The sequence below is a fragment of the Eschscholzia californica genome, unplaced genomic scaffold, assembly GCF_041429995.1.
Source record: "Eschscholzia californica isolate CP2 unplaced genomic scaffold, dmEscCali1.0.p SCAF_1, whole genome shotgun sequence".
In the NCBI taxonomy this organism is placed as follows: domain Eukaryota; kingdom Viridiplantae; phylum Streptophyta; class Magnoliopsida; order Ranunculales; family Papaveraceae; genus Eschscholzia; species Eschscholzia californica.
Genome location: NW_028238198.1, coordinates 85,378,242 through 85,393,881, shown reverse-complemented (window position 1 = coordinate 85,393,881; position 15,640 = coordinate 85,378,242). Strand labels below are relative to the sequence as shown.

Genomic DNA, 15,640 nt, shown 5'->3' with positions numbered 1-15,640 from the left:
TCTCCGGTCGACCACCACCATCGTCTCTGATTTTCTTTTTATTTGAATGAATGTTTTCAAAAGAGAGAGACGAGAGAAAGGGAGTAGAAAAAAATATTAAAGTTTAGAATTAATCTTGATGCCAACAACTTGTAGCCCAACCATTAGTGCATTTACTCTGTATTAGGCAGGCCCTATATCCAATCTCAAGGAAGTACAAATCAAGGATTATTAACCTTTGGTATAAATGAGGTGTAGTTAGATGGATTTTTCGGCAGTTAGGGGTCACACCTAAAATTGGTCACACTTTAGGGGTCAATCATGAAATATAACCCAAATTGAGAAAAACGAAAATGGTAGACCACATTAAAATCACAGGTGTTGATGAATCGAAGTTGTTGGAAGCAGAAGAAGCTGTGCGTTCCAATCAACACGTTTCATTTCAATGGCAGCAGCAGCAGCTCTAATCTCTCCACTTTCTCTCTCTACTTCTTCTTCTTCTCCATTCCGGCGTCATGAAAGATTTATTCGTTCCTCTTTCAGAATCAGAGCTTCCTCTTCCTCCAATTCCGGCGAACCGAAGGTCATCGTAACTCGTGAACACGGCAAAAACGGAAAGCTCATCAACGCTCTTGTAATCAAGCACTCTCTCTCTCTCTCTCTCTCTATTTTCATTTTATACTGTTGAATTTTTCGCTCTAGACTAGTTTTTTCTGATCGTCATTCTGCAATTTGGAACTCGATTTTTGCTTAAGATGTTGCAATTTATGAATCTCAGGCAGTGTTGTTTTAATTCTTGCTCTTGGATTTGAACTCGAAGTTGTTTCAGTAGATGATTGAAATGGCAAGATGAATGTTTTTTTAACTTAGAGAGAGGTTTTTTTGTGAACTAAAAGGGGGAACATGAAATGTGGAAGTAAAATACTAATTTTAATTAGTAATATAAATTTTGTGATTAAACATCTAATAAATTTTAGGTGTGGAAATAAATCTAATGTCTCTTCCTTAATAATATAATAGAACTTGAAATAATGGTGAGTCAATTACTAGTTTAAGGTTGATTAACTTAAGTTCATTTGCACATTGTTCTTGGAAAAAGTATTACTTTATCTAGGTCGATTTTCTGTTTCCCGTTGCCTATAGATGACGAAGTTTTCCAATTTTCAAGCTGCCGCATCTGACTTTTGTGAGGGTGTTACCGTGTTTTCGGATTTATAGATTTAGTTTTCGGGATTATAAGTTTTACAAGGTTTATCTTGAAGTTAATTTTGATTAATGTAAATAATGTGACAGGCCAAACATGATATTAACTGCTTTGAGCTTCCTCTCATTCAACATACACAAGGACCTGATTTGGATAGGCTATCTACCGTATTAAGTGGTAAACCCTTGAGCTGGATTAAATTACAGATGTACCTTGTATTTGTTTTGCTTCAATATATTGTTTTGTTCCCCCCATTGTCAAATCGTATTCATAAAATCCCAAGTATAGTACATTTTAGAGCTACATCTTGTGCCTTAACTTGAACAGTTATGGGGCATTTTTCTTCATCAGTCTCATGGTTAGTTGCGACTATTTTCCCTCAAGTAAGAGTTTACTTTGTTTAGCGATTATGTACATTCAACTTTAATCTGCTTCATATATCCATTAGTAGGAAAAGTGTTGCGGGCCTTTGTTACCACATATGATTGTTTACGCTTTATTATTGTTGTGCTACGTGAAAAGGTGTCGGTTGCTTTTCTAGTACTCCAGTTGGGTGTCCTTGTCAATTCAACATTTCGCGAAAACTATGAGAGTTTAAAACCATTCTTGTTTTTCGCTTTGAAAAAGGAAAGAAAATAAAACAGAATCAATTGAAAAGGAAAAATTAGTAAGGACTTAGTTTTGAATCATGGTCGGCATTCGGCACTTATAAGATTCTTCTTTCCTTAGAATTATTGTGAAATTCTTACAGCTTTTTGTTCATGGCTTATTATTGCTGCAGAAACTTCATTTGATTGGATTGTCATAACTTCCCCTGAGGCAGGATTGGTGTTTCTCAACGCTTGGAAGTAAGCCTGAAACTCTTGCGTTACACTTTATGTTAGTTTACTACATTTTAGATGAAGCCTAGGTGGACTTTCATCACTTAGTCAAATATATTATTTGGCATGATTTATGTGGTGATATATATTCAGACCAACTGCTCAAATGTGAAAAATTACATTACACATTGATAGGGATTTTTGCTTCACTTGATATAAGATTCGGAGACGGATAACTTTACGCTAGTCAGTTTTGGTGTTAACCACTTAGGTATATACAGATTGTGGATTTATAAAAGATGTTTTTATACATATTTATAGCCTATAGGTCTTAGGTCTACATCATAACTAATCAGTTGGGTTTAACTACACTATGAAGTAGACGAAGACAACACTAAAGAACTTCTATTTAGAAGTGTTTCTTGTGAAATTTATGAAGGATGGGTGTTTGTGCATCTAAGGATGTGTCAGGATGAGTTAGGGAATCTTTGACATGATGGCGTAGAAACCGGGAAGTCCCATGTATGGAAATTGATGAATAGTATTTTACTTCTGCTGCTCAAGAAAAACACTTGTAAGTTGTAACTATACAGTCCCTCGGGAGTTTTACTCGATAGACTACTGACTGTGCGTCATATTTTAACATTTCTAGTATGTCCAAACTGCAAAGAATAAGTAACGGCTTCTGAAATTCTTGTCCGCAAAAATATTAGGTTAGACTGTGGGTCGCAGAACCAGGTTTGCTGGTTATAGTAACATCGCCGTAGTAACTTAAAGGGGTTTTATTGCTTTTTCACCAGTATAAAAAGGTTTATTTGTCGATTCTATTCCATTCATTCCGCTGATTATAACATTTTTATCTTCGTATTATTTAATTGAAGTTTAAACTTCCTACCAGATAGGCTTAGGGTCAGATCAATCATCAATCATGTGAAAGATCCATGGCCTTTAAACCATAGAGGATTCGTGTACGTTGGCAAAGATGAAACATGACTGAATTCTTTTGTCAGTGATATTCACAGAACTTACAATATAGGGAACTTTGTCGTTTATACATGTCGTTTTGGTTTCTTTCTCACATAAGCTCTCAGGAGAGAAGAGTCTACCAGGAACCAGAAGTGTGATACTATTTCACTTTGTTGATTTTATGCTTATTGGGGATAAACATTGGTTTTAGGGCTGCTGGAACCCCAAAAGTTCAGATAGGTGTTGTTGGAGCCGGTACAGCAAGCGTCTTTAAGGAAGTGTTGCGATCAGAACAGCAATCTCTAAGGGTTGCCTTCACACCATCAAAAGGTATGTCACTTTTTACTAATAGTACATGGCCGGAATACCTAGATACCTGTCACTTATAACACCGTAAACCTCGCACGCTGATGGCCAGCTTCGTCACTTATACCTGTCACTTTTTTACTAATTGTTTATTCAGTTTCGTCACTTGCTAATTGCTTCCCTTTCTTTACTTTGTCTGGGCAACTAAGACTTGCCAGCTTCAATTATTCTACACTCATTCATACGTAACTTTTTTTAAATATAGTTTTTCTTGATATTACCACTTTGCGATCTTTTTTTCTTCCCTTTTGTCTCGATATGGCCATGTTGAGATAACTTTTTACAGACTTGCTTTTGCAACTAGTAGTGTTTTTCTGATTATATTTTTGGTACTTTTCAGCTACAGGCAAGGTACTAGCTTTGGAGCTTCCGAAATATGGAAATAAAGTAACCACTGTCCTGTATCCTGCTTCTCAAAAAGCTGGAAATGAGATAGGTAAGTCAACTCTTCATTGATCTAACAATTCAGTAAGATTGCTGACTTGCTGTAAGTAGAGGTTCGTGTCGAATGGCACGTCTCTATTTATGAGTTCAATATTCATAACTTAACAAGGCTACTGTCACACATGATTAATATGATTTTAAAAAATGACTGAGTAATTGATGTAATGCAGAGGAGGGCCTTACTGACCGTGGATTCAATGTTACAAGGCTAAATACATACTCCACGGTAAAAGTCTTGACCTAATTTAAAAACACGTCTTTTCATACCAGTGATGCAATTATGCAAAAATATGTTATTTAAGATTTTTGGACTATTATAGTTTCTGGTGCCTAAATACTCGTTTCCTGAATATGTGCCTGATCTCCGATACTGTTTGTACAGCAAGGTTCCGAATCCAAATTAATACTGTCTTCATGTCTCACGTTATGTTTAACCCTTTGTCAACTGGATACCACCCTCTTTTATATGAGCTCTTAGATGAGTTCGCCCCCATGGTCTCGTTGGATTTTACATCATGTCAGTAATCCTACACATGATCCTGGACTCCCATAACATGGCCAACTTTCGTTATGCTTAAAATGAATGAAGTATCAGTGTTCCTCTGAAGTAGAGTGGGCTTATGGTGACTACTCCACGACTTCCTAAAAAGTTAAGATAATCCATTTGAAAGTTCTCATATCTTATTCATGACAAATTGTAACATTGAATGATTCAGACTGTTTAAATTGTTAAACCACTTATAAAGGGATTAGAAGTTTTAGAGTGGAAATTTCCTTGATGAAGAAACAGACTGACTTACTTCAATCCATGTGATAGTTAGTCATTGCAATGTTTCCTTTCATACAGGTACCTGTCCTTGATGTAGACCAAATGATTTTATCACGAGCACTCTCTGCTCCAGTAGTAGCAGTTGCTTCTCCGTCAGCAATAAGGCAAGATTGATTTAATAACTTTCTAATCTTTCCTATTTCTTTCTTAATTACTTACTTTTCATGGTCTGTCTTTATCTCCTACCCAAACCATGACCTACAAACAATGGTACATTTGTCTACAGTGTAGTATCTATAACCTTCTTGCCTAGTGATTCAAGATTTTAATTCGTCTTATTTTTAATGATCAATTTTCTTTTCATTTTTAAAAGAAATAAGAAAGAAAACGTATCAATTATCTTCAAACAAGGTTTCTTTTCATTCATCCTGCAAACAATACGATTCTGTGTTTCAGGGCTTGGGTCACTCTTATTGCAGAAGAGGAGAGTTGGGATAGTGCTATTGCCTGCATCGGTGAGACAACTGCTTCGGCGGCTAAAAGATTAGGCTTGAAGAATGTATATTACCCAACAAATCCTGGTCTTGAAGGGTACTCCTCAACCTTACGCTTAATAACAAATAATTTTTGCATCATTTCTAAAATGTTCTGGCAATAATTGAACGCACCCTTCTGTGCTAAATACATATAAGTAGCTGCTGCACTTTTCCATGCCTTGTTGCTTGCTACGGCTTATAATGATTTCTTCTGCGATATGAAATGCTAGATGGAATTTAGTGAAGAAAGATCCTTCCTTTACCCATTAACAATGACAGATCCCTGGCTCTCCCATATTTTTCTCGGTTTTCCCAGATGCGGGGCTTCTAAAGATCTAGAAAGAGAATTTGCAGAACCAACCAATTTGATTATCGTTTTTCTGTGTTACACAATAACACTATAGGAAGTGAACTACATAGGCAACACATCCTGCAGTTCTAGTCAAATTTATCGAGAAACTGAATGTCTTCCTCACTTTATGTTTGTCATGGAAGGTGGGTTGATTCTATCCTCGAAGCTTTGAGAGTACACGATCAGCTTCAGAAGGTCAGTTTATCATCAGAATTTTCCGTACTTACTATCATACATTTATTATTTATTAATTTAATTTAATGTCGTGTTAGTTACTTCTTCTCAAAAATGATCTGTTGTTATCTTTCTGTATATATGCTTTCTCTTCCCAGGCATTGATTTGTTGATGAGAAAAAAACAGATGCAGGACTAACTCAAGGCTGCTCAAGACAAACATGCATACGACAGAATACCTTGTTCACATCTCGATAGGTGATATCATAGTGTCGTATGGCAATGCTTCTTCTTTGATCATCGGAATGCCTCCAAGGTTAAATTCTCCCCCAGTTTTTCTTGTATATGCATATGTATATACTTTGTTTTTGTATAGGACTCCGTGCTATTAAATTTGTAATCTAGGATCTGAGAAGTCATCAATCAGTTGTAATATATATATAGTGGGTTATCCCCATGTTGAGCAATAATGTGAAATAGAGTGATCTGATGTACCTCTTTCTGTACTCAGCCTGCAAAAATGCTCGTTTATCGCAGTTGAATGCACATAATAATAAATTTATTTTTTAACTTTTGATCCGTGTTAATTTATAGGGTGGTGCAGATTCTTAGTTTCAGAAATGATTATCTCCATGGGTCTTCTTAGAGTTGGTTTCCGAAGCTAGTTTCTTCTAAAGTCAAAAGAACGATCCGGTTGCAAAGACAAAGGATTTATAATATTTTTCTTATCCTATAATGAACCTAAACTTCGCCTGATCGTGCGAGATAGGGGAAGCACTCCTTACGTTATATCAGTAGGGTAATGATCCACCAACCTGTTAGTTCTTTTTAAAACCTGAGGTACCAGCAACCCTTGTCCATCAAAACATTGAGCAAGATTTTGATAATGAAATGACTAGCAAGGTCCTTCGCTGATAGGGAATTAGAAGTCAGTTCTACTAGTGAAGTACGCAATAAATAGCTCCAATGCTAAAACTACAAGAAGATTATGGAATGAGGTATTTTAGAACAAGCGTCAACGTAAGCACCTAGTTTCATATGTGGACTACAATCTCCGCATATACAAATCCAAAACCTGGCTTACGAACGTCCAACCTTACCGTTTGTTGTCATCTCTATTAAGCTTTTGTCATTCAAATAATAAGTGATTCCGTACTGAAACTGAAAACCAGTTATAATGTTCTATTCAATGAGCTCAAATTACCCCTTGAAAATTAAGTTCCAAACTCTACACAATAAATGATACAAACAAACAAGATCAAGATATAAAAACTTGAAAAAACACAATGGATACAAAAACCGATAACCTGATTTATGAACACAAATCAATATACAGTACAAGCTAGCGTGTCTCTTTCCTTCTCATCAGAAATCTAATTTACGCAATTCACCTGAGACGGTTGTTTTGAAGCAGAAGAGGAACGATTCATGATCTTCCAACTTTTTCTTGACGTTCTTTGATAAAGAGAACATCCTCTGATCAGCCGAAAGGAGAAGCAACAGGCCCTGATGCAACTGCATCTGATCGTTTAATACTTCCCATACCACAGATAATACACCCTGGAGCTGTTACAGCAGAAAATTTTGCCCCGCAAAGATTACAAACATCATATCCAATGGTTGAGAGACGACTAAGTGTGGCAGAACAAAACTGAGAAGGATTTTCTAATGGATCGATAGATTTATTGGTCAACCCCCTTTGGATACACATGTCACTCAAGCTCCTTAATTCGTCTTGCTTGCCCGGAGGTGCCTTTGAGAGAAGAAGGTCAAGCATCTGTTTGGAGTAAGCGTAATTTTGGATCTCCATGTTCCGTTTAATTGCAGTTCTTATGCAACTTATTCAATGTTTTGCTTGAAGAGGTAAAGAACCCAAATGACGGGAGAGTCTCCCCATCTCATCTTTTGCACTAAGTGCACTAGCGCCTTGAACCTTTTGTAGCCGTCCGATTTCCTGAAATAGAGTCCACCGAAATTATCTTACTATAACAATGTCTATATGTGTAGGGCCAGCTTATTTATGTGAAAACCAAATATCATTGTTACCAATAAGAATCAAACAGTTAGATGAAGAGATTACTGAATTAAGCACTTCACATTTTCAGCATTATTGTTGCAACTATATATTGAGTGACAATACGAAAAGTCAAGCGAAGTATAGTAATTTCCAGCACATCAGCCTAGGAGGTCTTTTAGACCAACTATCAACCAATTGTAATCCCAAATTCCCATTTATATAACAATAAATGACTGCCACTAGCCACATTCTAAGGGGGAGGAACAAAGAAACTATAAGATCCTTCCTATATTGCATGATCAGAAGATATGCTTCCTATTTCCATGTTTCAAATTTTGCATGGTAATGAATGTTGGATAAAGATACCTGAAGTAAAGCGACTGCAATCTTATATTGAGCACAAATTGTAGCTTGAGCTTCGATATCAGCACCACGGGACTGGTCCTTGGCCAGTGCAAGAAAAGCTTCATCAAAACAGGATAAAGCATCTGAGAGTTGATTCTGCTCCAGATGGACTAATCTAGTTTTATAGCACACAGAAGCAGCAGCTCCTCGAGGAACCTATGAAAGAAAAAAAAAACCAAAAGATTATATTAAGAACTTAAAAGCTTAATGAACCGAAACACGAAAATACTGACAACAAACTTCATATACCTGCCCAGGGCGTACAGCCGTTGGAGTAGGAGCAGGAGGTTTCCCAGCTTGGACAGAACCAGATCCTTCAAGTGCACTAAGATCAATTGGCTGAGAGACTGCCATCTGAGCAACTTGTGGTTGTGACTGTGTAGATATACCCGTCGCGCCTGTTGGTTGGGGTGGAACACCACCATCTGGGAGCCCAATGGACTCCATCGAGACACCAGGTTGATGAGATGGTTGAGGTGGGATACCACCACCTGGGAGACCAATATCAGGTGCCACATTGGCCTGGTTAGACATCCCCTGGTTGTTATCAACCCCTTGAGAATTCTGATCAAATCTTGAGGTATACCTCCCTGGAGGGGGTACGGAAGCTGCAACCTGGAGGGACGATATTGTATTCTGGAAAAAATCTTCAGGTATAGGTCCCGGCCCAGCTGATGATCCTGGGCCAGAAAACACTGGACCAGGCTGTGCCACCGCTGGAGTTAGTGCCAAGGTATCTGTTCCAAATATATCAGTAGGAGGAGCAGAAACTCCAGTAGTTGCTGGAGTTGCAGGTGGTTGAGATAAAAGCTGTGAGAGATCTTGAGATCCACCAGACGATGTCCTGGTCCTACTCATTGGTGGGCCCAAGCCCTCACCAAGTTTAAATTGTCGCGTCGCTTCCTTAATTTTATTAACATCTACAGCTGCTGCAACGGGCTTGTCTCGTATTCTAATGTGTATCTTCTTGGTCTTTGATACTCCCTCTTCATCACTACTGCTACCATCTCCAGCATTACCGTATATTGATTTCTTAAATTCCTCTTCTGCCCTTGCCTGTTCATCTGCACCAGTTGAGCCTCCCGTTTGTTTAGCTAGGGTTTCCAAACCATGTAAAGCAGCACCAATTAGGTTACTATCACCCATTCCCTTGGACTTATTCGATAAGTTTGTAAATGCAGATGTTTGAATACCATTTGCCGTTTTATCAGCATTTGCAGCAGTAAATGCTTTAACCAAGCTATCTTCTCTTACTTCTATAACATTTCCTCTTCCTTTAATTACGCCCAAGTAAACCCCAATATGATCCGACATGATGGATGGGATTGTACCATCATCAGTTTTCATGTATGGCATCACTTCCCCTGCTAGCTCCCATTGCGGTATACCCTTCATATCTATGGGTGTCTTGATTTCCCAGTTTCCACCTCCCCATTCCGGCCCTTTAGGAACCATACTCTCAGCAGCAAAATTGGCAAATATACCTTGTGTCCATCCTGTTGAACGAACTCTCAAAATTCTTTCACAGTATCGTCTCAGTTCTGAATCAGTGCCAGCATCTTCCAATTTCTGAGCAAGACGACGCATAGCGCTGGGATTCAGGTGGCATATAAATAGGTCGAGCATACTTTCAAAGTCTGCAATAACTTCAAATGTTTCTTTAGCACTGTCGAACTGACCATATCTGCAAATTTCATCTAGCTGGTTATAACTACAAGAGTATCGAGTTACTACACAAAGGATTGAGCAGAACTTGGACAAAAGAAAAAACATATGCTGTCTAAGAGATGACACAGGCTAAATAATATAAATGACTTTAAATAAACATACTTGATACAGGCATATCCCAATTGGCGAAATCGGTAGAACAGATGGGAAGTAGGAGGGCACTGGGGATAATCTCTTGACCGCAAGAATTCATCTTTCAAAACTGACAAAGCAGTAGCGAAGCGGAGGGCTTTAATTGCATAGATGCACCGCAAAACCTATGAAAATTTAAAATACACAAACAAGTTAGAATGTATATCAAGCCATAAAACAGGCATCACAATAGTTATATCAGACGTATCCCAGTTTGCAGAATATGTGAAGCAGCGAAATTAATTGCAACCACAAGAATATATACAACATAAGAGCTAAATTTCACCTGGGTAAATTGTGGTCCTGCTTGGGATAATGATACTGCAAGATCCCCACAAACAGGAGATCCTCTAGTAAGAATATCAAGGAACCTTGGAGTTATGGGCAAACTGTCAAACCTACAATCCAATAAGAAATCAAGAATATGAGTTGTCAATACTAGTATCTCAATAATAAAGTTAAGTGTTTTGAGATATAAAAGAAAATGTGAAAGCAGTTTGGTTTCAACTCGTAATTCAACCAGAATCCTGGTCATTGCTGCATTGTTGAGAAACCAATAAGAAGAGGCTCAAGAAGACCAACGAGACAACTCCTTATCTCAACCGCTTTTTTTTGTCTAGGGTTTATATCAGTTGGATTAGCAAGCAGTAATCGGTCATTCAAAGCACCGACAAATACTGCATAAGAGAAATTTATACTGATTGGTTAGAGAACGACAATGTAGATGGAACATCGTAGTTAAAAATAATAAATGTCGAATTTGTATGAAAAATAAAAAGGTTCACCTGAGTACTATTTCATCATTATAAGATGAATACCAGTTATTAGGTGAAGATGCGATCAACTTCAGTTTCAAACGTAAACTGCACAGGGCCTCGAATTGAACCAGCATTAGCATCAGCGGGTTTGTCCGTATCAGCTCCTGAACAGAGATTGTATGCCATAAGGTTGGCTCCCTCTATATAAAATGCCCTAATTAGGACAGTGAAGAACTCTGTTTTGCTTATCGAAGAAATTCAGCTCCAACTGAAATGGCTGCAAGAACCATGACATGAGAGATAAGAACCAAAAGCAAGCATAACTGAACCACTAGGTGATGACTGATGACGTTTCAGCAAAGTACCTGACAGACAGGAACATCCTTGAGATGGAACATCCTTCAGCAAAGTACCTGACGTTTCCAAAATAGTGATGAGACGCGGCCGAGATATTGGAGCACTTTTGGAATGTCCTTCCATGAAATGCTATAAGGAGACAATGAACTTCATTAATGGATCTTAGAGTGAAAAGATGAAGAACATTGAGAAAAAGTTGCCTTAGCTAGTTAGCTCACAGAATGAAACGGTACAACAACATAACTGCAGGTTTTACAATATCAAGGATAATGTGATTACAGGAGCCAACTTATGGACCAAAACTCATAGAAAAAGGTAGTGCTGAATTAAGAAGAAAACATACACTATGAAGAAACGCTTTCCGTGCAATATCTGATATAGTAAGCTGACTTTGGCTGGCATAAGATAAAAACCCTTGCCACCACCATACATGATAGATATTGTGTAAATGGAGAAAATTCAACAGCAATAAATCGTCGACCCACATTAGTGACTACAGAAACCATAACTGTGAAATAACTGGGTTATGAAAACCAACATGAACAACTAAAAGCATGTGTCTTCTCTAATAAGAAAAATAATAATAATCTCTAAGCAACATGAAGCAGCAATCAAGTAAGAGAGCAAAGTAGTAAATAAGACGAACCTGTAGCCCCATATATGTTAGTTTAGGTGCTTAAACTTCTTCGAAAGAACCTTCTTTGTACTATCAGATTGAGGATGCAACCAGTCAATATTTAAAATGTCTAACCTCTCAAGGTCTTGTAAGTCAATGTCTTGTATATGTGGAAGGAAACCTTGGAAATTCGGACATGTTTTAATCACGAGACAACTTAGTCTAGGATGTAATATCTGGCGTGGCAGAAACTCAAGTTGTCGAACATCGATTATTATGAGGCGTTCCAGAGAAGTCATGTTGATATTCAATACCTTGGCATTAACTTGTTCAATGGTGAGCTCCACAAGACAGGGGAAAATAGTTGGCAATGTGATCAACTTTGGGCAAAATTTAATGACCAACTTAACAAGCATAGGAAAATAACGAGACTGTCGCAAAACTCTGGCGGATTCTGCTGCAATAGCTGCCTCCTCCTCCTCAACCCATTCTTCTAAATTTTCCGCGTGAACTAAAGTGAGCTTTTTCAAGTGAGGAAGTTGACCAAGGCCTTGAAGTTGTTGAAATCCGTTGCAGTTCTGCATTTCTAGCTCCAACAAATTTGGTAGATACAATGACATATTAGTCATCCATGATGAAAGTTTCAAACCTTTATAGCTATCAATCTTTATTTTCTTCAGATTAGAATGAGGTTGAAGACCTTCAAGTACGTCTTCATCCAAATGTCCATTTTTGTCAACATCATTATCATTACTAGGTGAAGGACTACCCCAGTTTAGTGTCAAAAAGGTAACATGTGATTTTTCCCTTAAATTAGCTTGTTTGGCTTCCTCTAATCCACCACCTCTTACCCTCTTCAAATAATTGATCATTAAGTCTCCACGAATGAGGTTTAGACCTCCCAGGTCTCCAATACCACCACCACCAGCAGCACAATGTGATCCCCTCACATCATACCTATTTATTCTTTCAAGGCGAGTTAAGCGATCAATACCTGACAATGACATTGTTCCTTCGGCGAAGCAGGGCAATGTAATACTTTTCAGGTTGGTCCAGTTTCCTATGTATTTGGGAAGCATACAGTTCCCCAGATTTACTTTCTCCAGATTGCATAGCCCCCCAGTAGTAGTACATGACTCTGGTAACAAACCGATATTAGTACCTTCCAAGTTGAGTTCCCTCAGTTTCAAATCTCCTATTCTTTCAGGTAATACTTCTACATTGCTCCACAGAAAATTTAATTCGGTCAATTCCATCAATTCAGTAATACTGTCAGGCAAATATCTTATCCTTGTTGAAGAAATATTTAGTATACGTAAACGTTTCAAAGCTCCCAAGTCTTTCGGTAGCTCACTAAGATTTCTACAACCGTCAACAATCAACACTTCCAAATCATGACAATCATGAATGGAGTCAGGTAATTTATTTATCTCAGTACCAGAGAGATCAAGAATCCTCAGTTTTTTCAAATTTCCTATGTCACTGGGAAACCCTTGTAGTCTAATACAATGCTGGAGGAACAAAAACTTCAAGTTAGACAGGCTACAGATAGACTTGGGCAATTCTTGAACTTGAAAACACTTGGCAAGAGAAAGATGCCTTAGATTTTTTAATGCTCCGATGTCATTAGGGAGACCTTGGAGATCATCGCAATTGTTTAATAGGAGTGTTTGCAAATTATATAGAGCACTGATAGTCAAATCATGTATTTGCAGTGAGCAGTATGAGAGGTCAAGGTATCTTAAGTGTTTCAATTTGGCAAAAGAGAGAGGTGAACTCGTAATCGTTGAATGACTCATATCTAATATGCGTAAGTACTTATTACTAAATACACAATTAGATTCCCATCCATCCTCTGCATTGAAGGTAAGAAAAGATTGCAGTTTCTTTGGAAATGTTGCTGAAAATTCTTCCTTGTCAAAAACCACCCCTAGGCGACGAACTTCTTTGTTAGAAATGGCATCCATTTCGCTCACCTTCACATTTAAGAACTCTTCATTCTCACTAACACTTTGTGCAAGTTCATATATAAGATCATGCATCTTGTAATAATTATCTCCGGACCAATACACTTTTGACAAAAATGTAGTTTGTTTTGATGAATGATTTTGAAATAATGAATTGTTTACCAAAATATCAAAACATTTATTTGCTTCTTCTTCTTCCATTGGCGATGGAACAAACCCTTCTGCTATCCACAAGAGAATCAGAGTTTTTCTCTTAAACACCAAGCCCCTTGGAAATATAGAACAATAAGAGAAACACTGTTTTAGTTTAGGCGACAAATGATCGTAACTCAATTTCAGTATTTGCTTTATTCTACTTTCATTTTCTAAGATTGTCATTATGGGCATGTCTTTTATTTTCACCCAATCGCTCTGTTGATTTTTGTTGTGCATAAGACTTCCTAGAGTTTGTGCTGCAAGGGGAACACCGCCACATTTAGTTGCTATGTCTTTTCCAAGATCTATCATATTTGAGCTCTCCCGTGCTCCGCCAGGAGAAAATGCTCGATGTTTGATAATAGACCAGCAACCCTCGTCTGAAATCTGCTGCAAAATGTAAGGAGAAATCGCTCCCCTAACGTTCGATGCAACCTCAACGCTTCGTGTAGTTAATAAAATCTTGCTCCCTTGAGCTCCGACTACCAACCGACTTTTTAGACTTGCCCATTTTCCAATATCTTTGTCCCAAAAATCGTCGAGGACTAACAAATATTTCTTACCGTTCAACTCTCCACGAAGTCGACCTACCAACACATCAGTAGTTGGTGTGTCACAAGTGGATCCAGTAATTGAGCCAAGGATATCTTTTGAAACTTTATCGACAACAATATCACGATCAGAGACATAAACCCATATTTGTAAGTTAAAGTGTTTGGTTACAGCCTCGTGATTATAAACTCGTTGAGCAAGTGTTGTCTTTCCAATCCCTCCCATACCCACAATGGATATGACTGAAACTTTTTCATCATCATCATCATGTGATTTAATCAGCAAGTCAACTATGTGGGATATATCATTCTCCCTTTCGACATTAATTTCCGAGTCATCTCCGTAGGAGTCAGTGTTGTTTCGGCCGTCCCATTGAAGATGATCACTAGTACTACTACTACTACTACCCAGTTGGTTGAATCTAAAGCTAGCCATATCCTTGGTAAGAGAATTTAAGTTTGTGTTGATAGTTTTGATTTTAGTAGCCATCTTGGAAGCAAATGAGATGTTCTTGGGTAGTGAAAGTAAATAATTGCATACCTTGTTTCGCTTACCACTGTCCATATTATGATTTGTAGTGTGATCTCCACGACGCATTAATTCGTAGGCAAAATCGTCAAGCGCGTTGTCAGCTTCATAAGCGACGTCTTTGAGCCGTTTTAACCAAAGCTTGACTGAATTTTCATTCACTTGTCGATTCTCGGCATCAGATATTACAGCCAAAATCATCTCCAGTGTCTTCTCAAGAGTTCTCAGATCACCTTTGACGTTCCAAACAGGACTAATCTCGTTTGAGATCACACCCACCAGTTTCTTCAAGAGTTCAGTTACACCATTAACTAACAGACCTTCAAATGTTGTCATTCTCTCTCTCTCTCTCTCTCTCTCTCTCTCTCTCTCTCTCTCTTAGTAGTGATGAGTCTCATTTGCTCAATTATTCCCTTTTTATGGAGCTCTCTCTCTCTCTATTCATTAAGTTATGACATGTCTCTTTCACTATTTTTCTTTTTCTTTAATGGTTTACAACTGTGTCTGTGAAGATATTTTTGATAGGGTCCATGAGAGAACAGTCCTACACAAAATCCTTCGACAACTTGAAAGAGACCTAAAACACCCAACAAATTTATTACATTATTTATAGCGTAAATTGTATGGGATAAATCTTGATGGAGAACTGCTTCCACCGAGACTCGATCCCACGACCTCATGGGCTTAAGAGGGGTTAGGTTGGTGGACGTTTTTGAAGAATGTTTGAAACCTCAAGGATGCCCACTCGAGTAGGGCTGCATAGTATATATAGAG

The 15,640-nt window shown here is 38.0% G+C and overlaps 2 protein-coding genes across 8 annotated transcripts; one reads left to right on the top strand and one right to left on the bottom strand.

Annotated features, from left to right (window-relative positions):
* Window positions 1–319: 319 nt before the first annotated feature.
* Window positions 320–6,181, top strand: LOC147570419 (uroporphyrinogen-III synthase, chloroplastic-like). The gene is made up of 10 exons (XM_086656985.1): window positions 320–613; window positions 1,273–1,360; window positions 1,965–2,031; window positions 3,182–3,300; window positions 3,677–3,772; window positions 3,951–4,006; window positions 4,628–4,713; window positions 5,006–5,140; window positions 5,581–5,632; window positions 5,770–6,181. The coding sequence occupies exons 1-10, from the start codon at window positions 425–427 to the stop codon at window positions 5,782–5,784; spliced, it is 903 nt and encodes a 300-aa protein (XP_086513111.1). The 5' UTR covers window positions 320–424; the 3' UTR covers window positions 5,785–6,181.
* Window positions 6,182–6,767: 586 nt separating this feature from the next.
* LOC147570418 (uncharacterized) lies at window positions 6,768–15,319 on the bottom strand. 7 transcript variants are annotated; one of them, XM_086656984.1, is made up of 10 exons: window positions 11,655–13,825; window positions 11,352–11,403; window positions 11,017–11,137; window positions 10,679–10,928; window positions 10,180–10,570; window positions 9,864–10,018; window positions 8,283–9,717; window positions 8,156–8,189; window positions 7,995–8,095; window positions 6,768–7,565 (listed from the first exon to the last, which is right to left on the bottom strand). In XM_086656984.1, exons 5-10 carry the CDS (start codon window positions 10,426–10,428, stop codon window positions 7,455–7,457), a joined length of 2,085 nt encoding a protein of 694 aa, XP_086513110.1. In that variant the 5' UTR covers window positions 10,429–10,570; window positions 10,679–10,928; window positions 11,017–11,137; window positions 11,352–11,403; window positions 11,655–13,825; the 3' UTR covers window positions 6,768–7,454. The 7 variants fall into 7 exon arrangements, 5 of the variants coding, with proteins under 5 accessions (XP_086513110.1, XP_086513107.1, XP_086513106.1 ...); XM_086656981.1 differs by adding an exon at window positions 11,227–11,251 and having other exon boundaries at window positions 7,995–8,189; window positions 11,655–11,872; XM_086656980.1 differs by having other exon boundaries at window positions 7,995–8,189.
* Window positions 15,320–15,640: the final 321 nt, after the last annotated feature.